Raw genomic sequence first — 23,169 nt, 5'->3', positions numbered from 1 at the left:
TGAAACAACACAATCCGTTTTCTTGCCTCTTTTTTGTTCTTTAAATGGGATTTGAATAATCAATTACTCAATTTAATTGCAATAGCCCTGGTTTCTCCCTACAGCTTTCTACAATTGCAGCGAAGGTGAACAAAACACAGGATGACATTAATTGCATGCAAGATGTTAGCAAAGGGTATAAAACGGTCACACCATGAGGTGTCATGTAGAAAATTCTTAGTTAAAGAACAAACAGGATCTTTCTGTATCATATTATAAATAATTATATTTATAAATAAAAACACTATGTTAAAAGAAAGCTAAGGCTGCAGAGCTGAGCACTCAAAAATTAGGAGATGCCAGAATTAAGATTACATATGTAATCTTAATTAAACCACCAGCCACACCCCCACCAGGTGCTTAATACAGTACTTAATTACATGCTCACTTGCTAGTTTTTCCACAGAAGCCCTGCTCATTCACTATACAGGATGGACTGTTCTCACTGAAAGAGCAGCTGTTCAATATCCTGTTTTATCCTCATCATTTAACATGTGGTTCTATGCCTTATATGCCGCAAACCATTTCAAACCCTGCTCTGAGGATAGAATAATTAGTTTCCTCCTGGGTTTATCTTGGGTGCTTGCTTCACAAGCATTAACTAATATATTTGCATGACACTCCTCTGAGGAGAGGGGCATTACCATCCCCATTTTACAGACTGGGAACTGAGGCACAAAGAGATGGAAGTCAAAACTGTCCACTAATTTAGGATCCCCCAATTTGAGGCACCTAGGTTTCCTCAGAGTACTTTGCATTATACAGCATTTGAGTGTACAAAGCCCAGCTCCCATTGACTTCAGTTTCAGCTGTGATCGCTCATCACTTCTGCAAATCAGCTCCCAAGGTATCAAACCAAGCACCCAGAAAATGAGGAACACACAATTAGTGACCACCCATGGAAAGTTTCGTTTAAGTGACTTGCCAGTCATCAAACAAGAACTCTCCATTCTCTTCCTGCCATCATTGCTGCATTCACTACACAGCTTCCAAGTTTTGCAGCAAATGAAATAGGGGGTCTTACAGACAATAGCCTCCTTCAATATACAACCCTGATTCATCTCTACAGCAGGTCCATTCAATGCACTGAATGAGGCAGGGAGCTAGTGGGGAAAAAATACTATGTACTCATGTAATTAAGAGGATATCGTAATAATGCATATGCACAAGGGGGCTGAATTAAGGGTGTACATGTTCTCTTAACATAGTCTGTGTATGTAGGATACATATTGCATGAGTGGATAAACAGAGGAAATTGTTGGTCTGATGCAAAGTCTATTGATGTCAAAGGAAATACTCCTACTGTCCTCTGTGGACTTCAGTTCAGATGAATTAAAACAGTTGAAATGACAGCAGTAAGGTATTGTTCATCGTCATATTTGTTATATGACAATTTTGTTTTATTGCTGCTCCTAATCCCCCTTAATCATAAGAATGACACTGAAGAGTTCTTCGCTAAATTTGTCTTCTCTATTCATGATTCAACCATGCTAGTTTGTTATTGCAGGGTTATTATTAAGAAGGCAGGAGTGCCTTTATATTTATATTTTGTTTTGCTTTTTTAATAAGAAGGGTGAGTGGTTGTCATTCTTCAAATGCTGGCCCCCCAAAATAACATCGATAGATCATGCAAACATATGACTAAAAGACATGTTAGCATTGGGGCCTGCTAGTATTATTAGAGAGGCATAAGGTTAGAAACAAAGACCCATTAGATATTTCAGTCCAATTCCCCAGTAAGTGCAGAATTGTTCCCTGTATTACATATTCTACTCTTTCAAGCAGTCTAAAGTTAAATGGCCCAAGCAATGGGGTTTCCACCACATCCCTGGGAGACTATTCCACAGCCTTACCCACCTCAGTGTCAAGATTTTCCTGATGCTTCACCTAAAATTTCCCTTGTTTAACGTTATCCCATCACTCTACATGCCTACTAAATAATTCCTCTCTCTCTCTCTCTCTTTACGTTCAGATCTTTCAAATATTTGTCAAGTTATCCCCCGTCCATCCCACCCTCAGCCATTACTTAGCCAGGCTAAACATAGTTAGCTCTTTTAATCTTTCCTCACAAGTCTAGCCCCCTGATCATTTTGACATACTCTGAGCTTCTAATCTGTCAATTATGGTAATATAGTTCCCAGTGCTGAAGGCAGTGTTTTCAGGTGCAGTGATATAACCACCATGTAGAGAAGGGCTATTTTTCCCTCTTGGGTATTCAGCTTAACACTGTATAGGCTGCTTTTTGCCTCTAGATTTAATTCCATAGTCATGTCTAAATTGCTGTGCACTCTCACATCTAAGTCCCAGCATAAACACCTTTCAGGTTCCCAGCCACCCACCGAATATAAGTGTGTGTTTATTTCCCATGGATATATTACAGTAGCTTTCATTTTCCCCAGCTGCAGCTAATTTAGTTTTTTCTGCCTATGATTGTAACCTCTCTAGGCACCTTGTTATTATTTCTCCATTCTCATCAGTATTTGCAATCCTCCCAATTAGGTATCTGGCAAAATTTATGAAATATGCTGTTTACTTCTCCAGAACATTAAGGAAGATGATAAATAGGACCGGGATCTATGTGTATTGCTTGCAGCATCCAAACAGACAGCTTCACTCAACTGAAAATATTGTTATGGGGAAAAGAATCAAATTCTTCACTAAAATCTAAATACACCTACTGCACTCCCTTTGTCCACTTTTTTTTTTTTTTGTACAATCAGGCTTGCCTTGCAAGATTTATTCAAAACCCACACTACTTATTGCTAATACTCTCAAGGGGCTCAATCTTGCAAAATGTCAGGTACCCCAGACGTATATTGAAGTCAGTGAGAGCTCAGGATACAGTCAGCGTTTCACAGCAGAACTTGGTACCTTGCACAATAAAGCACTGAATGTTTTTTTCCTTCAGTACTTATTCTGCTAGAGATAGAAGTTTGATGCTGGGAATTAACATCCCATAAAGCTATCTTCTTTCATTTTTGAAAATTGGCACCATGTTTGCTTTTCTCTAGTCTTTCAGTGACTCATCAGCACAGACAGCCTCTGAGTTATGTAGACCTCAAAAAAATGTGGGAGATCTTGTTTAGATGCGGACAAACCTCCAAACAGCATCAATACTTGTCCCATAGTATTGTTTGTAAGCATGCATCTAAACATTTTGTATATTTACTAGAACTGCATCAACGAACAGGAACATAACAACGGTCATGCTGGGTCAGACCAATTGTCCATCTAGCCCAGTACCCATTGTTCACACTTGTAGTTCTACTAAATGTGCATGTAATTCCAGACTAGGTATATTACTTCACACATAAAACAACATATGTAGATATGTTATATTAAAAAAACCCAACACATTCTTCTAGGAGGGATATTTTTTGCTTTGTAAGTTCACTTAGGGGCAATTAATTATGCAGAGTCTATTTCCCTCTCCTCTCCATAATGTCTGATTTTCTTAGGCTCTAGGGTTAATCTGTGCCAGTAGGGACAGCATGTTTCCTTATTTGTGAGCTTGCCACCCCTTTGCTGATTTCTACCATGTGCTGACCTCTGCTAATATGCACAGTGACCCCCAGATACAAATGCCATCTGAGCCCCTGCAAGGAGTTTAGGAGAGACAGTTGTTAATAGACACAGCAATCACAGAATCCAAACCAGAGTGTTCAAAACCTGAACCAGTAACAAGGAAAAATCCTGTCAACGAGCTGACAGAGTTGCGTTAAGGAATCGTACTGACCAGGAAAAAAAATAATTAATAAAATGGTACATTTGCTTTAAAGAGACATTTTCAGCTTAAAATCAGGTGTTATAAAACACAAAGCTTATGTTACTTGTAAGACCTTATTTTCGAAATAATCTAAAATCCAATCTAATTGTCAACATTTATGCACTTTGATTACTCTTAGCATCTCTTTCAGCTTGGACTCTAAGACTTGGATTGTCATTTTCTAGGACAGTGCCTAGCCCAATACGGCTTCAACATAGTTGCATATAAAAATGTTAAATAGTAATGGCACAATTTATAATCAGTTTCAAGTTCCTTTTATGGGACTAAATCCTGCAGAATTTAGTAGTGGTGACCCCAAGAAGGTTCTATAGAAAATTAATAAGTTTCTGTTGTAGAAACAACATGAAGAGAAATGTCATTTGTGTAAGTTTTTGAGCCAACACAGAGTTTCATAGCAGGATGAAATTGCTTAATAAGTTCTATAAGTAGGCTTGGAAGGATTAGATTTTTGTTGGTAAATGATGATTTCACCATTCACACACAACCTCAAGAAAAATATTTTTTGTGATCATCATCAAAATTTACAGCTAGGCAAAGTAAGAAAAAATGCTGCTTGAGAATTTATTAGAGTTTGATTTAAGGATATTTACCTTGTAGACTTTGACATGTGATATTGACAATTTGTGTCTTAACAATTATGAAGGCTTCACTTTTTTAATCTCAACATATACTGTCATTAAATAATTATCTGACCCCCATAATTTCCCACAACTGTGAAAATGTAAATAGATAAAAATAAAAAAATACTTAACAATAAACATTGATATTATCCATCAGAATTATAAAAAATACAAATCAAATTCTTCCAAGACTCGCTATAGGCTAGCTTAAAATAAAACCTATAGGATTCTACAGGGGGTTTTCCTACTGGATTCTACAGGGGGGTTTTCCATAAGGGTCAGATTCTTAGTGCTGTAATGTTTTGATTTTAGTCATTGCAGGGAAAGTGTCAGTGAAAAGAAAACTATTTCATTTCTGGAAACATTTCTATTCATCTTAGGTTTTATAAAAGCTTGTTTTCACAAAAGTTTAACGTTGGGTCCATTTTAACTAGGAAGCATCCAAGTAGGCAGCGTCTCTGGCAATAACTCTGTGTGTGTCATATGCAATATGTCTGGATTTCTGGCAAGCAAAACAACCATGGCTGCCTGTTTACCTTCCATGCTTTCACAAGCTGGACCCAAGCAATGGGCTTAGCACTGCTTCAGCAACATCCATTTCCCCTAAAGGGAATGAGTCAGTGCTGGCAACAAGCAGTCAGGACACAGAGGCAGAGGGCAGAAAACTAGAAGCCACTGACCAAGGGGTGTTTCTGATCAGAATGTTATGCCTTGTTTAGCCAAGGCCTGGAGGGAACAAAAGTGTCTCTCTCAAACTTAATATTTTGCTTTTTTGTGGGGGCTGGGGTTAGGGAGGAGGAAAAAAGCAGTCCCCTTCAGCTCGCTGACAGACAGATTGCCTTCTAGATGCTTAATTTTATTGGGCTGCCATCTGATGCTATATGCTCACACCTGGGCTGCCTGGCATTGACCTCAGAGAATAGAGCAGAAGGATCCACTGAGGTTTTCAATTCTGCTACTATTACAATGACCTACTAGGGTACAGAAATGCACTGGATAATACCGAATTTCAAAAGAGTGAAAATACTGAATCAACTCCTTGCTGTTTACATATTCATGCTTAATCATTACTGGAAAATAAATATCACGCAACTACAGAGTAAATATAGGAGTATTAACAGAGCTGAGTAAACACCAAAACAAAAACAGGAAGCGAATTCACTCTGGTTGTGCTCGAGATGCTCTTTTCTTTGCTTGTCATGGATATTCTAGCAAACAAGTTCGCTGGCAGCCTTTATTCAGCAAATAATGAAGGCCGTTCATGCAAAGTGAATTATGAATCTGTAAAACATGAATATTTATAGTGAAGACCTGATTCCAGGAGATAAACTCATCCAATTAGAGAACAGAAATTCTACGATGTGACTGGTATGTTCAAAGTTATCACCACATCTTGGCTTTCAGCCTAAAGGTCAAAAAATTATTCAAAGATGTCATTTTTCAAGTAATTTTGGATAGCAGATAAGCTGGAAGAAATCAGAAGCTGGGGCAGAGGCAGAAGTCAGTCTCAAAATCCTTGGACCCCAGGAACAGTATCCCAGTTGTTTTTTGCAGTTTGAACCCTGGACATTATTTTCTGTCTGTTCTGACTCCCCGTGAAGGCCAAGATTATAGCAGGGTTCAAAAAAGAAGTTGATAAGTTCATGGAGGATAGGTCCATCAATGGCTATTAGCCAAGATGAGCAGGGATGCAAAACCCTGCTCTGAAGTGTAGCCTCTGTTTGCCAGAAGCTGGGAATGGGCGATAGGGGATGGATCACTTGATGATGACGACCTGTTCTGTTCATTCTCTCTGGGGCACCTGGCATTGGCCACTGTCAGAAGACAGGATACTGGGTACAGGGTACAAGACAGGAAGTCTTTCATACAAAACCTAAAAATAGCCAGTTGAAGGTAATGTTTGTGCTCCATTGTTCTTAAGGAACAAAATAAAACCCACAGCAAGGAAACTTTTGGACACTAACTTATTGTGGATGGCGTGGGGATATGCATGCACACATGCTGTGTTGAGAGGAGGGTAGCAACTCCACTTGCTAGATTAGATGGTATGTGAATGGATTAACTACAGAACATATTTTAGGCTTTAGTGATGGTTGTATACCTTAATTCAAAGTAAGAAGTGATTTTTTTTAAAAATCACAGATGTGTCAGGTGTACAAGACTCTCTGTCACAGGGCCTCCAAAACAACTTTGAAAGTAATAATTACTCCCATCAAAGCATTTAACTCACCTCAAATTATATTGGAAACACAAAATAAACTCTATGCTGTTACCATGTAAGTGGGTGAATGTTGACAGAAAATCCGTGTCCTGAAGAAATGAAGTGTCATGGAGAACAGTTTCCCATCTGGCTGATGGGAACGTTCTCTTTGCTCACATACTGAGTGCTGCTGTGATTCCAATCTAACATATGTCTACGGGATGTCAGTTTCTTCCATCCACTCTCCTCCTGCCTCCCCTAGTTGGTTCTTACCATTCACACGCTCCCTGTGAGAATTCACCCCTTTCATCTTTCCCTTTAATTAAGAAAAAAAATGTTAGTACTGCCACTCCCAGCCCCACCGCTTTGACTAATAAGGGAAAACCCTGAACATGAATGTGCAAAATATAGTCGCCCTGTTTGCACATCTGTGGGCCTCTTTCCATCTGTGGGTCTTCTGCCGGCATTACCAGAGCGCCTGGCTTTAATTCTAGTGGATTGGGACATGGGGCAATTAAATAACAACAAATCCTAACCCTGTGGGATTGCAAGAGTCAAAAGCATGAAATCCCAGCAAAGATATCCAAAGTACCAGGCAGAAGCCTGCTCCCCTTGAAATCAATGGAATTTTTTCTCCCGCCACTGACTTCAAGGAGAGGAGAGAGAAGGATCAGAGCCCAAGATAACACTACAGTAAGTGTTGCTTTACAACGTTATGGAGAGCAGGCAGGCTAGCAATTCATCTTTGTTCCATGTACTCCATTAAAAGCCTATGTTGCAGCCAACTCACTTGCAGCCAGGAGCTCTTCCCTGAGATTTTACATACTGTCACTATCTTGGCTTGAATTCAGGATCATGACAAGGCTGTGAATGAGAAGCAGCCATGGTAAACTCACTCTTTCCTTTGAGAGGTCAGATCTGAAGAAATTTCATCTGACAGCAAAGTACAAAGCATGGGATACTTTTCGTAAAGAGAAGGCTCAAAGTAACTTCTGCTAACATCTTTTTTCAGCCAGGAGCTGTAGGCTGTTCAAGCAGCCTCATTGGACAGCGTATACCACACACATCATCAGCCATCAAATTCCACAGCCTTTCTGGAAGATGGGACTCAAAATACCAAGGGATAGAGCCAGGCTCCACCTCCTTAAAATCCATGCACTGCTTCAGAAGCTCAGTCATTTTATAACCACTGCACCACTCTGAACTGTGAGACGGAATTCATTTGGATTCTGCTTGAAGTCCCAAGCCCACAGTCCCAGCAGGAAACAAGAAATCAAGTGGCTGGCCCTGAATTAATTTATAGGGACTAATTAAAAAAAAAAGAGAAACGCAGAGGAGACTGAGTGTCAAATAGGCTCGTTCTTATTGGGGTTTTCTTTCTCTCTGCTTGCTAAACCTTCCTCACAGGTGCATAAGGTCCATGCTGCCCTCCCTTTTCTGTTTCCCCAGTGCTATGCTAGATAATAAATAACACTTTACTTATTTAGTGCCTCAGATCTTCAAAAGGACTTTAAATACCTTAACTGATTCATCATAATCTCTCTTCTAAAATGTATAAATGCCCTGAGAGCCAAACCGCAGTCTATCCAATATTTCAGAATGACAATATGATAGATGGCATGCATTTGATCAGACATTAAAAAACAAGCGGGCCTGATTAAAAGATGTAGGGTCTGATTAAGACAGAGGAATTGTCTCACTACCATGAAGAAACAATCTTGAGATTTTGCAATAATAAGCAGCAGCAGCTTATGATATAATTACACCCTGACACAGGGACAGATTGTGATGCCCTTACTCATGGGCACAGACCCATTCACCACTTAGGTAAGTCTTCACCAGTGAGAGTATGGGCTCTACAATGTTTCAAAGGAGCGACCAAGAAGGTGGAGGGTGAATGGCATTTAGAAAATGGAGGCTAGTCATGGCGATGCAAGGCCTATATCCAGAAAGGCCGAGGATGCATAAACAGAGAAGTAATGCCTTCTTGAAAGGAGCAGGTGCCAACCAGGTGAAATTCTACCCAAGTAACATTTACATGGTGATGGGATGTGCTGTCAGAAGCTACCACACGAAAAGTTTAGCAAAAGCTATAGAACTGGAGGAGAAGAATGCTTCAATGGGAAAAACAATTCTGTGGTTCAAGTCCTCCAGTTTAAATGGCTGTATTTTAAAGAATCCTTATTGAGGTTACAGGGACAAACCATCCTGATGTGTAGAAAGAATAGTAAATATGGCAGGCGACCAGCTTGGCTTAACAGTGAAATCCTTGCTGATCTTAAACACAAAAAAGAAGCTTACAAGAAGTGGAAGACTGGACAAATGACCAGGGATGAGTATAAAAATATTGCTCAGGCATGCAGGAGTGAAATCAGGAAGGCCAAATCATACTTGGAGTTGCAGCTAGCAAGAGATGTTAAGAGCAACAAGAAGGGTTTCTTCAGGTATGTTAGCAACAAGAAGAAAGTCAAGGAAAGTGCTTCCCTCATTCAGTAAGGGGCCCACAATCTAGGGACAGAGGATGTGGAAAAAGCTAATGTACTCAATGCTTTTTTTGCCTCTGTCTTCACGAACAAGGTCAGCTCCCAGACTACTGCACTGGGCAGCACAGCATGGGGAGGAGGTGACCAGCCCTCTGTGGAGAAAGTAGTAGTTCAGGACTATTTAGAAAAGTTGGACAAGCACAAGTCCATGGGGCTGGATGCGCTGCATCCGAGAGTGCTAAAGGAGTTGGCTGATGTGATTGCAGAGCCATTGGCCATTATCTTTGAAAACTCATGGCGATCAGGGGAGGTCCTGGAAGAGTGGAAAAAGGCTAATGTAGTGCCCATCTTTTAAAAAGGGAAGGAGTAAGATCCGGGGAACTACAGGCCAGTCAGCCTCACCTCAGTCCCTGGAAAAATCATGGAGCAGGTCCTCAGGGAATCAATTCTGAAGCACTTAGAGGAGAGGAAAGTGACCAGGAACAGTCAGCATGGATTCATCAAGGGCAAGTCATGCCTGACTAACCTAATTGCCTTTTATGATGAGATAACTGGCTCTGTGGATGAGGGGAAAGCAGTGTACGTGTTATTCCTTGACTTTAGCAAAGCTTTTGATACAGTCTCCCACAGCATTCTTGCCAGCAAGTTAAAGTAGTATGGGCTGGGTGAATGGACTATAAGGTGGACAGAAAGCTGGCTAAATCATCGGGCTCCATGAGTAGTGATCAATGGCTCCATGTCTAGTGGGCAGCCGGTATCAAGCGGAGTGCCCCTAAGGTTGGTCCTGGGGCTGTTTTTCTTCAATATCTTCATTAATGATCTGGAGGATGGCGTGGACTGCACCCTCAGCAAGTTTGCAGATGACACTAAACTGGGAGGAGTGGTAGATACGCTGGAGGGTAGGGCTAGGATACAGAGGGACCTAGACAGATTAGAGGATTGGGCCAAAAGAAATCTGATGAGGTTCAACAAGGACATGCACCACTACAGACTAGGGACCGAATGGCCAGGCAGCAGTTCTGCAGGAAAGGACGTAGGGGTTACAGTGGATGAGAAGCTGGATATGAGTCAACAGTGCGCCCTTGTTGCCAAGAAGGCCAATGGCATTTTGGGCTGTATAAGTAGGGGCATTGCCAGCAGATTGAGGGACGTCATTGTTCCCATCAATTCGACACTGGTGAGGCCTCATCTGGAGTACTGTGTCCAGTTTGGGGCCCTACACTACAAGAAGGATGTGGAAAAATTGGAAAATGTCCAGCAGAGGGCAACAAAAATGATTAGGGGACTGGAACACATGACTTATGAGAAGAGGCTGATGGAACTGGGACTGTTTAGTCTGCAGAAGAGAAGAATGAGGGGGCATTTGATAGCTGCTTTCAACTACCTGAAAGGGGGTTCCAAAGAAGATGGATCTAGACTGTTCTCAGTGGTACCAGATGACAGAACAAGGAGTAATGGTTTCAAGTTGCATTGGGGGAGGTTTAGGTTGGATGTTAGGAAAAACTTTTTCACTAGGAGGGTGGTGAAGCACTGGAATGCATTACCTAGGGAGCTGGTGGAATCTCCTTCCTTTGAGGTTTTTAAGGTCAGGCTTGACAAAGCCCTGGCTGGGGTGATTTAGTTGGGGATTGGTCCTGCTTTGAGCAGGGGGTTGGACTAGATGATCTCCTGAGGTCCCTTCCAACCCTGATATTCTATGAAATGAGCCAATCTGTGCTGCCCAGCATCAATGTTATGGTGTACAGTAAAATCAGGACACACTGCAGTCAGCTCCGGAATTACAACCGAAGGCTGGCTAATGCCAAACATATTCAATATAAGAGCTGCACACGTCACGGAAGTGAAATTCACAACTTCCAAGCCAGCATGAAAAGTATGAAGGGAATCTCACATTGGGCAATCCAGACCAAACCTTCAGTTGGGTGCTGATTTCCAAGGGCTGAGAACCTCTTCTTTGGAGTTTCAGTAAAAAAGTCCTCATCTTCAATTACACTGAGATGCAAGATTTCAAACCACCTGATTACAGAAAATGGAGGCAGCAGGTTTGGAGCCGCTTGCATCCAAAGAATTACAGGGAAATGCATCACCTTGCTTCCTGTTATAGATAATACAAATACTTTGCATAAGCGTACACACTCCCTAATCTCCTTTCAGCCACAGATCACAGAAAGCATTGCAAATATTGATCAGATCTCAGAATAAGTACAGTAGGCAAGTATTATTCTTATTCTTTCAGATGAGTGAATAAGCCCAGAGATAATTAATTCAAATCACCTCAAATGTTGGGTGCTTGATTTTAGATGCCTCTCGCCTGATATTCAGAAATGCCAAGTTATGCTGACTTCAAATGGAGTTAAAGGTGTTTACTTAGCCCGTAGACTTAAAATGTTCAAACATCAGTATCCAAAGCCATATAAGACAACATTCTTCCCTATATTCAGTGCAACCCATTCAGCCCAAAAGCAACACTTACCAATTGTTCTATTATCTCTTTGTTAATGAGATAATAAAATAACCACAGCAGCAAAGCAGATACCAGTCAGATCAGCTCATTACACTCCTAATAATTATCATAAATAATCAAAATAATAATGATGAGCATTGAAAGACAATACAGGGGAAATTATGAAGAGACACTGATGTAGGGATAAATCTTTCAAGGCTCAGTAGACTGAACATATCAATTTATTTTATTTTCTTCTCTTTGGTTAACAGGTTTTATATACAACATGAATACTTGTTCCCGTAAGAAACAATTCTTGTCCTAACCCCATTCTATAAATTCCACAAAGCCTCATATCTACATCTCTGGCACCACCATTGTTTCGAGAGTAGCAGATCGCGATGCCTTATTTAAAGAAGATACCACAGTATTCTATAGTAATCATCCAAAACCATTCCCATAACATTACTGTAAAGTGTAGGGATTTGGGACTATACAGGGAGGACACTGCAGGATTCCACAATTAAAATTTAAAATGAAAGAAACAGGCTGGAGTGGGGCATACATGAGGTTGGGCATTTTGCAAAAGAAACAATGGGTTCTGACCTGGAGGCTGAGAACTAGCTGGGCTTTACCACACAAAGACTTTTTATTGTGGCTGTGGAAAAAGCACCTTGTTTAATATTAATTGTTCATTTATTGGGGGGGGGGGGGGGGGAGGGAATCAAGCCAGCCAGGAAGAAAAATAAAGTTGAACTGTGCTGCTAACAGTTCCCCAGAGGGAGTGGGAAGTGATTAGTGAGTTAAATGGCTACATTGTTAACAATTGCCACATAGAGTAGCTTATGCTGTAAAATCCATTTTTCGCTGCCAATTTGCTAATCTGTTTACATATCTGCTAGTAAATGAATTAATCACCCCTAAATCTCTCTCCAGCCTCCCCGCTTTTCACTTTCCCACATACACCATGTTCTAACACATCATTTGTGGTTTTGGTTTTATGGTCAGACATCAATCTTTGAAAACATACATGCCCAAATGCTCAAGAGCTCCACTACAGCAAAGCAAGGTAAAAAGAAGGGCATCTGTGATATAATCAACACTGCCATCAAGAGAAACAATAGTGTCAAACTAATGTGGCCACTGTGTTCAGGGGAACAATCCTGAATTGTCCCAGTTTTCCCCTGAATGTTATTTCAAGGTTGTAAATCTGCAGGATTTCCACAAGCAATAAGAAGAGCATATCAAAGAGCACAAGACAGTTATAGGGATAACTCCATATGTCAAAAGGAAGAAGAAAATTGCCGTACACACACAGGTGTTTTAAGAGAAAGTATTTCCCCATAAGGAAAGTCCCTTATCTTCTGAAATGAGGACCATCAGTTGCTAGATGCACTTGAGATTTTACTGCTGTGTATTCTAGTGAAAAGTAGTTAGAATTAATTAGATTTGGAACCTACAGCAAGAAGAGTTTAAAACCTCAAGAGCAGATCTGCAGTGTTATAAATAAAAAGAGGTGTTCGAAATTGTGTGCAACTAAAAGTAATTGGTGAGAGAAGAGGAGGAAAAATGTTACAAATAGCGCAAGGCAACAGTTGTATTAAGGAGAACGGCCAACAAAGGGATTTAAAAGGTCCCCGGGTATTAAACAAGTAGTACAAGCAGGAAACCAGTATCCATTTGTTACATTTCCACCAGTATTTCTGATACTAAGTTTTATGGTGCAGCATTGGAAAGTAAGTGGGCACGACAGGAAGGGATTCAGTGTTGTTCTGCCTTGAACACTGAACTCTTGGCTTCCCCCTTTTTACATGCGTTACCATACAGAACAAACAAACAAAAGCAACCCATTTCTTGCACAATGACTTTTCAGAATGTTTAACAAAAGGCTGCTGAATAAACACATTAAGCATTAAAAAAATCGTTCCATCCGCATGTAGTCAAGAGGTATTTGCATCCGAATAGTTATGAAGACAGCACCATCTGATGGAAGACAGCAAACGTGCATGGGATACAACGGACGGAATCTATCCCACAACTTGATCCTTAATTGAAATCCAACCGAGGGGCAGGGTGCGTGGACATTCTGCCCATTTGCTTTTATTGTCAGAATCTTAGCTGGGCGAATTGGTTACAGGGCATTAAGAACTCAGCCTTTAAATGTAATCTAAAAAGAGGCAACACTTTCCATATAACCTCATCCGTGGAAGTGGCTCGGCAGTCATATTTATATGTATAAATAAGATCATTTCATCATTCTGAACAACAAGGCAGGCATTAGAGTGGGAGGTGAAAGTTGACATTCACAATCAGGCAGATCAAACACTAGCTTTCCCACTTAGCTAACGATGATAATGGAATATTTCCATCCTGGTTTGGAAAGGATTAGCCATTTGCTTCCAGTGCACCTGCATTTGCTCTGCGCCTTTTATGGTACCGTTTATTCTCTCCCACACCTACGTCCCCCTTCCACGAAAAAGTTTTCAATTTTACTTAAAGATGGATTTTTTTTCTAAGCATGCGAGCTAAGTGATTCATCAAAGGGGAACACGAGCCTAGGGTCTAGCCCCAGTTTAGGTCAACCCCAGTCCTATATATCCTGAAATCACATTCAGAACAGTCATTAAAAAGGGGTATTTAAAAAAAAAATACCATAAGCTCCATAGATAGTTTTACTCATGAAAGGAGCTATTTAGCAAGGTTACATTTCCCAGTGGTTTTTAATAAATCTGATAACTTATGCCGTTGCCTAGCAATCTAAATATAAATTTGTTATTAAACAGCATTGGAGTGATTTGCGCCTGTACCTCACAGAGCTGAATGGGAACTCTTCTACCGACTCAGCCAGTCTCACGCCAAACTTTCTTTAAAACGATTTCGCAATGGAAAAAAAATGTCTTTCAGCTTTACACATGGGTCTGATTGCCTGGTCCCCATTTGCTGAGCTGCCCAACATGTATATCTTAAAGAAGCCGGATAAAAGTCATTTGATCTCTCTTAGCATCTTCATTCCTCACCATGTCAGGAGCACTTAAACCCCGGCGTGCTGGGCACCCCCGCTGAAGGCATGGAATGTAAATAGCCGAGCCTCAGTGGGTGAGATTTATCATCTCCAGTCCACAAACGCAGTTAGGAGCAGGGAAGTCGCCTTTACTCATCTTAAACATTCAGGCAAAAGAAAGCTGGGAAAGGGGGAAATACAGGGTGAGGGGCAGTGTGTGTGTGTGTGTGTTTTAAAGATTTGCTAACTGAAGCACAAGAAAATTGATTCCACACCACCAGGGAAAGCAGAAATCACTCCCCCACTTTTGATCCACCTGGAAAATGGGGAAAGAGGCAGAAAACTAGCTCAATGGACACCTATCATCTTGAAGGAATTCCAGCTATACTTAAGAACTTGGGGGGGGGGGGGAGGAGAGAGAGAGACGGCTACTATTAGGTTACATACAGTCTCTCTCTGCTCTAAAACAGTCTCCTTACAGATTAAAATAACCGAGATCCTGACAAGTCCAAGTATCTCAGCCATCCAGAGAAAATTAATCAAACTCTGGGATCCCCGGAGGGCAGGGCGCAAAAGCTGCCACTGAACTTCTAAAAAGTGTTGCCTAACTTTGGTTTAAAGGTACCGTCTGGTGACTTGCAGCGCGGTGGCACGTTTTCCCCCCAAGGCTCACCCCTGCCTTTGATTCAGAACAACTGTTTACTATAAAAAGGACCCAACTGTCTTGACCCCAAGAATGAAAGGGATGCTTTCATTTCACACAAGCCACAACTTTTAAAGAGACATACCCCTCCTCAGAGAGAGAAAATATGTATGTTTATAAAACCCGTATCTCCTGTGGAGGCAAGCAAACAAAACAAACCCATTAAAAAGGGAGTTAGTGTTGAGGCACTATTACGACTTTGAAGACAAACATCATTCTAAAGGACTTTTAATAGGATTGCTCTTTTCCTTGCCATCCGCTGGGCTTTGATGAGACAAATCTATTCTTTCCAGCCCACGATCCCTCAGAAAAAGCTCGAGGTGGAAAAGGGTAGAAGAAAGAGTAGGGCAGATCCCACATAATTCAATACATTGCATCCAGCTCTCCCCTGGCTTTTGTATTTAACCCACCACGCCGAAGAGACGCACGCGAAGAGCAAAGCAAGCAAATCACTGCAAAAAGGCAAACTTAACCCCGCACAGAACGTCCACACAATCCAGCCCCAAACAGACACGTTGCGGTGTATTGCCACCCCCTTATCGCTGGCTCACTCTCTGCCCCCGGTTAAGTTGAAAGCCTTCGCGAGGGCTGCCTATAGAACAAGTGAAGAATGGATGAACTCACCTGGGAAGACCTGCCCCTCTGCTTTTTGCAACAGCTGCACCAGAAAGACAATAGTGGCAATCCGATTCATTCTTTATTGGAGTTCACATTCCCTCCCCGCTATAGCAGTGCAGCTGTCTCTCTGTGTGCCTGGCAAATATCCCCTGCATTGGTACATCAGAGAGTTGGAGATGTATCTCCGAGCTGGAGCTGCTATCCTGATCTGATGAGTAGCACAAACTGATTGAAGAAGGGGGAGGGAAAGCAGGGGGAGGGGGAGAGAGACAGAGACGAGAGATTTCCCCTGAGTCCTAACGCCTGCCTTTTCCTCTCCTTTTCTCAGACAGCTCCACACCGTCACTAACCAGACTTCAGTCGACCTCGGCTACCGACCCCCATTCTGCACTCCTGGCTTTTGTTCTGACAGAGGGTTGCCCACAGGGGAATCAGTGTAATTAAGACCCTTCTGCACTGAAGGAGCAGCAAAACTCCTGCACCAAACCGGGGTTGGGGATTTACAAAAATAAATACAGAGCAGGAGACATCGGAGGGGATTTTCTTGAATCCAACCGTTTGATCCCTTTTACTGCTCAGCTGTGTCCTATTTGCAGGGACTTGGGGACAACATGTTGCAAGCAAATTAGGTTTCCTGCTCGTACATTGTTTCGGGGGGCGGGGGCGTCAATGCAAAATATCTCCCATGAGCAAAAGAACTGGGACTGTGGTTCACCGTGAAGCCAGCACTGAGATGGGAAGTGAAGAAGAGACCCCCTGCTAGGACGAGAAGAGTGAGCAAAACTGCAGGTTTCAGGGGGTCCATTATTCGATCAGCTCTTATGAATGGCTCACAGGCATTTTCAGCTGAAAACAGTAATTTTCATCGTTATTCACTTAACTTGGGGTAGACTTGGCTGCTAAATCCCTAATCACACCACGTACTGCTGCACACACGAGCTTTACACAAACACACACGCACGCAATTAAAACGGTGACTCTGCTTCCACATGACTCTGCAAATTACAGCCCCCCCACCCGCGTCTGCTTTCATTTTGTTAAATGAAATAAGTAGGAGGTCCCCGTCCCCCCCTTCTCGATACCCTGCATCGGCGGGAGGGGGGACCGAAAAGACATGGGGCTAGAGATCCTCCATCTGATGCCGGATTGGCAAAGCAAAGGAAAGCGGTGACCGTCTCCCCCCCGGCATGAAGTGACTGTTTTATCACGAACGCGACAGGAGATTCTTTTTGACGGTCACTGAACTTTCAAAAGAAACTCCAAAGTGTTTTGCTTTGCGGGGGCCTGTGTGTGCGCGTTTCGTCAAGACGCTCCAGGTTCAACAGAGCTCCGCTTCCAAGCTGATTCTAATAATGCTGTTCATTGCTCAGCCTTACCCCCTCCCCAGGTCCTTTATCCCCCTCTCCGTTTTTTCCCCCCTACTGAACAACCTGTTTTCTCTTTATTCTTACACAGCTCTTTTCATCAAATACCCAGGCAAGCAGCCAAGAGGCTGTACCACTCCATGGATAACCAGTAGGGGGTAGAATTGCATCAGTAGTGACATTTCTATATAGCCTCCCTCCTCACCCCCATTCACATGCATGCCACCTCTCTGGGTGGGTTGCAGACATTTAGCCAGGGACCTGGATTAACAGCAAACATTAATGCACAGAGGGCACAATAGCTTTAGGATCTTCCCAGGTGAGCACAGCTAGCACTGATCGGTCCTTTTTTGTCCCATCCCAAAAGAGAACAAAGGGAGCGCATAATTAAATTGATACCAGTGAACTTTTAAACAACTCAAAGGACATACCTGCCACAGGGTATAGTAAGGAACTCAGGGCAGGTGGCTGAGAGAGTCACATACTGGCTCTGGGGTTTAAACGGCTTCTGCACAGTTACATGAGGACTCATACCGGAAGCTGTGTGCACAGGAAGGGGAAAATCCTGCCCTCATTGAAGAAGGCTTTGCAGTGGGAGTGAAGTAGAGAGCCCTCCACTGCTGCAAAGCAAGATGGCAGGCAGGGAACATTTGCAAATGTAAACTCATTGGCAGAACCCTCCCCTATTCCCCCTCCACTAGTTGGTGCACGTTTTATTCCTGATACTTTCAGATACCAAAGCCACGACAAGTCTCAGAACCATCCTCCACCTTCAGACCCTCAACAAATAGCTCAAGGAGATGAAGTTCTGCATGGCACCCCAGGCTATGATTATCCCTTCCCTGGAGCCAGGAGAATGGTACGCTGCCCTTGACTTGGAACTCAAAGGTGTACATAAAGCAAAGGGGAGAATCTGAACGGAGAACATGGGGAACAGAGATAAGGGAGGTGGTTGTGGGGGAAGGTCCCTGGGGGAGCCAGTTCAAAGAGTACTGGGAGCAGAAGGGGGGCTAGATTCAAGGGGAGGAGTAGTGGGGTTTTGGGAAGGAGAAGGAGCAAGGAACTAAAGGATTTGCTAGCATGCTTTATGTAAGTGAAGTGCATGCATATGTATGTGCTAACTAAGACACCCCATCATTTAGTTCTAAACTCATGGCTTTAACAGACATAGATGCTGAAGGGTAGGGGCCAGAACTACTGTGAGAGGCAGGTGAGCTACCTTCCTGATGAGGATAGAGTGGACACCTCAGCACCACACAAACTGGAGAGGCTGATGGGGAAAGCCTCCCAGTCTGAGAGGAAGCAGCATCTGCCCTAAGAGCAGTAATGGGAGGATGGAAAGCATCAAGAAGAGCCAGAGCAGCAGCATCAGGTGAAGAGGAACCAGTCACTTAAACACTGCTTCTTGGCCCAGAGCCTGGCTTTAAATGAGGAAGAGACATGGGGAGTTCCCTGGGACATAGATAGTAATTTTCTTCCTCTCCCAGGCCATCTTGTCTCCTATTACTATACCTCTTTGCATAATAAGAGATGCAGCCAGCCCCCTGTAGCTCAAACTTCACCTCCAACTCTTCCTCCTTGTAATGATTGTTTACTTGCCATATATTATTCGGCCACTATCAGCTGCACAGAGCTCAAAACAGAGTGTGGTGCTTAGTAAGCAAGGAAGACAAAGCTGGAAGTCAAGTTGTGTGGAAACCTATTTGTCTATAGCTACAGCTATTTTCCTTAGTAAAGACCTGCTAAAGAAGCACTGTGATTCTACATGCCACTATTCTGAGGCTGCAAAACCCCTACATGAAGCAAGTAAAGTTGATGCTGAAATAGTTGTAGTGAATGTCTATGTACAGTTATAGCTGAATAAATGCAAAACGTCCACATCATTTAGAAAATGTTTTTACAGAGACCATGTCAGATATTGTCAGGCATATTTGTCCAGCACTAATGCAGCTTTAGATTAAGTAGGAAAATTTTAAAACTCCAATTTTCTTGTTATTGCTTAGGCTGTGTACTTTCTGCATTTTCCTCATTTTGAAGAAACCACTCCATGATGTCAGTTTAACTGTTAGGTTCATTAGTGCTGCAAGGGAACATTTGTTCATTATGCTCATTGGAATTTTTTAATAGGTTACATTTTTATTGGTCTCATGTTTTAGAATTGAAAAAGAAAAAAAAACCCTTCATTTTGCTAAACTTGACAGTATTTTATTAAAGACATCCAGACTTTATGGTTAAAAACATTGTTTACTACATTTCAGTAATGCCACCTTTTCAGAGAATTGTTTTAAAAGTTAAAGAAGGCTGATAGGCTGAAGAAATAGGCAGTTTATTGACAGATCCAAATTGTTTGTATTGTTGTAGCAGCCAAAGGCTGAAACCAAGATCAGGTTCCTGTTGTCGTAGGTGCTGTAGATATGCCCAGTAAGAGACCGTTCCTGTCCCAGAGATCTTACAGTCTAACGTGACAAAACAAAGGAAGCATTATGTCCATTTTCCAGATGGGGCACTGAGACCCAGAGAGAGATTAAGGCCCCAATTCCATGAACAAGTGTTTAACTAACCATGTGGTTAGTGCCACTGAAGTCCTTGAATGGTGCATAAATAGTTTGTTCCAAGTCACAGAGGAAGTTTGGAGGAGAATGAGGACTGGAACTCAACTTTCACAAGTTCCAGGTCGGTAGAAGACCTTTCTTCCTCTCATTCGCTTTTCCTTTGAGTGTCTTGATCCATGAAACTTGTAAAGAGATGAATGAGAAGAAGTCACTCGAAATGTCTTTATTTCCTCTCCCCACATTGAAATGGTGAGGACACATTCCCCATCCTTTCTCCAATCTGCTCCACAGGACCCTTTGTGTCTGTTCTATAGCAATACAAAGTACAATTGACTGACATCTGCCCTGCACTTGGGCAATGATTGAATTTTATATGACCAAGTCTTCATACACAAATTAAGGTCCATAAATTAATATTTATGAACTCAGACAGCAGCAGAAGTAGCCTCCTCGCTGATTCAGGGTAGCTGTCGCACTGGGAAAACCACACAGAGAGCATGTTATAGGGTTTATATATTAATTCAAGGAGACCTTCCATGTTATCCTCCGCTTTCAAGTCCTTTTCTTCCCCATCACGACACCCATGCTTCTGTCATGCTCCGGCCTTCTTCCCCTGGGGAAGGACTGGCATAGTGTTTGCACAAGATGGAAGTCAATAACCACCATTATCTACAGATGACTACAGAGCCAATTTTCAGAGGAGCTCAAACGGGGAGCTGCTGCGTGCTCAATGCTTTTGGAAGAACTGACTCTTAGTTCAGGTGTCTCTGTCAGTGCCAGGGGACAAGGTGGGTGAGGTAATATCATTTATTGGACCGATTTCTGTTGGTGAGAGACACAAGCTTCCAAGCTTACATGGAGCTCTTCTTCAAGTGTCTATCAGTGCTGAGCATTTGAAAATGCATCCCTGAACTCTTTAGAAAATTTGGCTTCACATTATCGAATTTACCTGACTGCCACGCTACTGGTAGGTTGTATCACTTCCCTCTTTTTGGGGGGCAAATATTCTGGAAGTTATGTTCCACAGTAACATGTGAAAGGAAATTGGAGGTAAGTAAATGTATTTGCATACCGACATCTACCATGTAATGGAACATAAGGGCTGATCAAAAGCTAGTGCAAAGATCTACCTCAGTGCTTACCACTAAAGCACAAGGTGAAAGGTCACACTACCAAGCCCCAGGGCAGAGTCCTGCCCCTAATGCTGACTAAAACATTGAGACAGACAAGGGTATCCTTTGCAGTTAGGGTCATGACTTACCATACAGGAAATTAAATAAGCCAGGCGATGCTCTGGCTTCACCCTTCACAGCTGAGATCACACATGCCAAATGCAATTATTTTGTGACTATGACCCCCAAAATAGTAGTTTTAAATCTGACCCTATCATGCCATAATGTATTACATTGGCCTAACTTTTCTAACAGCAATGGCTCAGGCAAGAGATTGCTCAAGTAGCTCCGAAAGGAAAAGATTAAAAATAAGTCCTTAAAATATTCCTGATCCTGTTGACTTAACCCCCCTTGAGTCCACAAATGGCTCCTGCCTTTTCCATGTGAAGCTATGTCCCTGTGATGTGATGGCACTCTTCTTTTTAAAACTTACTCACTCACACTATGCACATACTTAGGGAACAGAAACAATGCCAGGTGATTGAAGGGACTATTACACAGTGGCAGTAACAGAAAATATCCATGGCAGATACGACAGCAAGGAACCCATTACCTGAAACGTGTTTGCATGAAACATTTAATATTTTTTTTAAAAGTCTGCAAAAATCTAAGTCTGTTCAAACATTATTAGATTCATCTCATCCAAAATACTGTTTGTTACAAACAGATGTGCAGCACCAACATGTGTGCAAACTGGCTGGCTGGCGGAGGGGACTGGACACTTGTTGCCCAGCCACTACAGGACATGGTTCCTTTTCCTAATAAATTTTCAGCATTAGAGAGACACACTGCTGATTACTTTATATAGCTTAGAGAAGGGGGAAAGACTTCCCTATCTGTTCCTTAACTAGTACATCACAGAGTCGGGTTTTGCCTAGTAAGAGGATAATCAGATCTCATGGCAAAACTCCAGATGCCAAAAAGGAATCCTGTCCCACCTTTACAATGCAAAACGGATCAGGCATTTGAAGAGAGGTTTTCATTTTCCACTGATGTACTTGGCATTCATTCAAAGGCAGTATACTGGACCTCTAACCATTGTCTGATTCAGGATGTCAAATTCTCTGTATCATCCTATTTACACTGAAAGAGATATATACAGCTTTTATTTTTCATTTTTGCATTGTATTGCATCCAGCGTCTCTTTTTTAACTAGATCACTAGATATTTTTTTTTTTGGGGGGGGGGGTGTTGTAGGCAGACTTCCCCTTACACTACAAGAGGTCAGAGCACTCTAAAATTTCTGACATGGGCCCCTCCTATAAATTGTAAGTTGATTCTGTTCACACTTATGTTTAGCATGTTACCTGTGCAGATTCTTTGGGGAGTTTAAACCCGGCACCATATTCCCTGCATCAGTTGTAACATTCCAAACTCCTACTTGCTTTCCTTACAGTTATTTTCCCATTTTTTTTTAAAAAAAAAAAAAACTTAAAAATTCAGAAAATCCTGCTCCCTATGTAGTATTGGCTTCAGACTTTCTAAGGCATCTCAAAGGCTAAGCTGTTCATATGCACGCATACGCACACCATATAAAGGAAAAGCTCAGAGCTGCTTGGCATCTTAACTATTACACAGTTGATAGGAAGCCAACAGTGTGACTATCAACAGGGAGAAGACCTCTGACCAGCTGCCTGCACCCACCACCCTTCTAGTCGTTGCTTCTCTGTCTTCCACTCCCACACAGTTGTCAGCATATTTGCAGCTATATGCATAAATACAGATACCAGCTGTCTCTTTTAATCTGAGATGAAATCATTAATAGATGTCAGACGTATTGCATTGGTCTTTTATGTATCATTTTCATTAATAAGTTCCTTCTTTTTGGGGAGGGTGGAGTTAATAATCAACCATCAATAATTCAGAAATACAAGTTCACCTTTGGAGTAACACAGTGTTTCTTTACCTGGAATGCCAAATATCTCAGAACTATTAATTAGTCTTGGACAATGCTGTGTAGCAGAAATAGCAATAGATTAATACTGTATGCAGGGACAGATAAATAGGAATGTATGGCAAGCCAGAATTAAGTTAGCTAGTTGCAAAATATTCAGTGGCAGTAATCAAAGTGTCAGAATGTAACTTCTCTTCTAGTGGTGAATTCAAGACTTTAAAGAGGGTCTTGCATACTGGTTCTGTGAATACAGCATTGTGGGGTTCTATGATTGCCCCTCAAGTATTTCCAGA

General features: G+C 42.0%; 1 protein-coding gene across 4 annotated transcripts in view; it reads right to left on the bottom strand.

Annotated features, from left to right (window-relative positions):
• Window positions 1-16,198, bottom strand: part of PTPRT (protein tyrosine phosphatase receptor type T) — a 716,574-nt gene extending 700,376 nt beyond the window's left edge. For all 4 annotated transcript variants that reach the window (XM_037915718.2, XM_043526952.1, XM_043526953.1 and 1 more), the window contains exon 1: window positions 15,901-16,198. In XM_037915718.2, the coding sequence (XP_037771646.1) occupies window positions 15,901-15,970 (70 nt within the window). In that variant the 5' untranslated portion in view covers window positions 15,971-16,198. The remainder of the gene's footprint in view (window positions 1-15,900) is intronic.
• Window positions 16,199-23,169: the final 6,971 nt, after the last annotated feature.

This window comes from Chelonia mydas, chromosome 13 (assembly GCF_015237465.2).
Source record: "Chelonia mydas isolate rCheMyd1 chromosome 13, rCheMyd1.pri.v2, whole genome shotgun sequence".
In the NCBI taxonomy this organism is placed as follows: Eukaryota; Metazoa; Chordata; order Testudines; family Cheloniidae; genus Chelonia; species Chelonia mydas.
The sequence above is the reverse complement of the archived record's forward strand: the minus strand, read 5'-3'. Positions and strand labels throughout refer to the sequence as shown.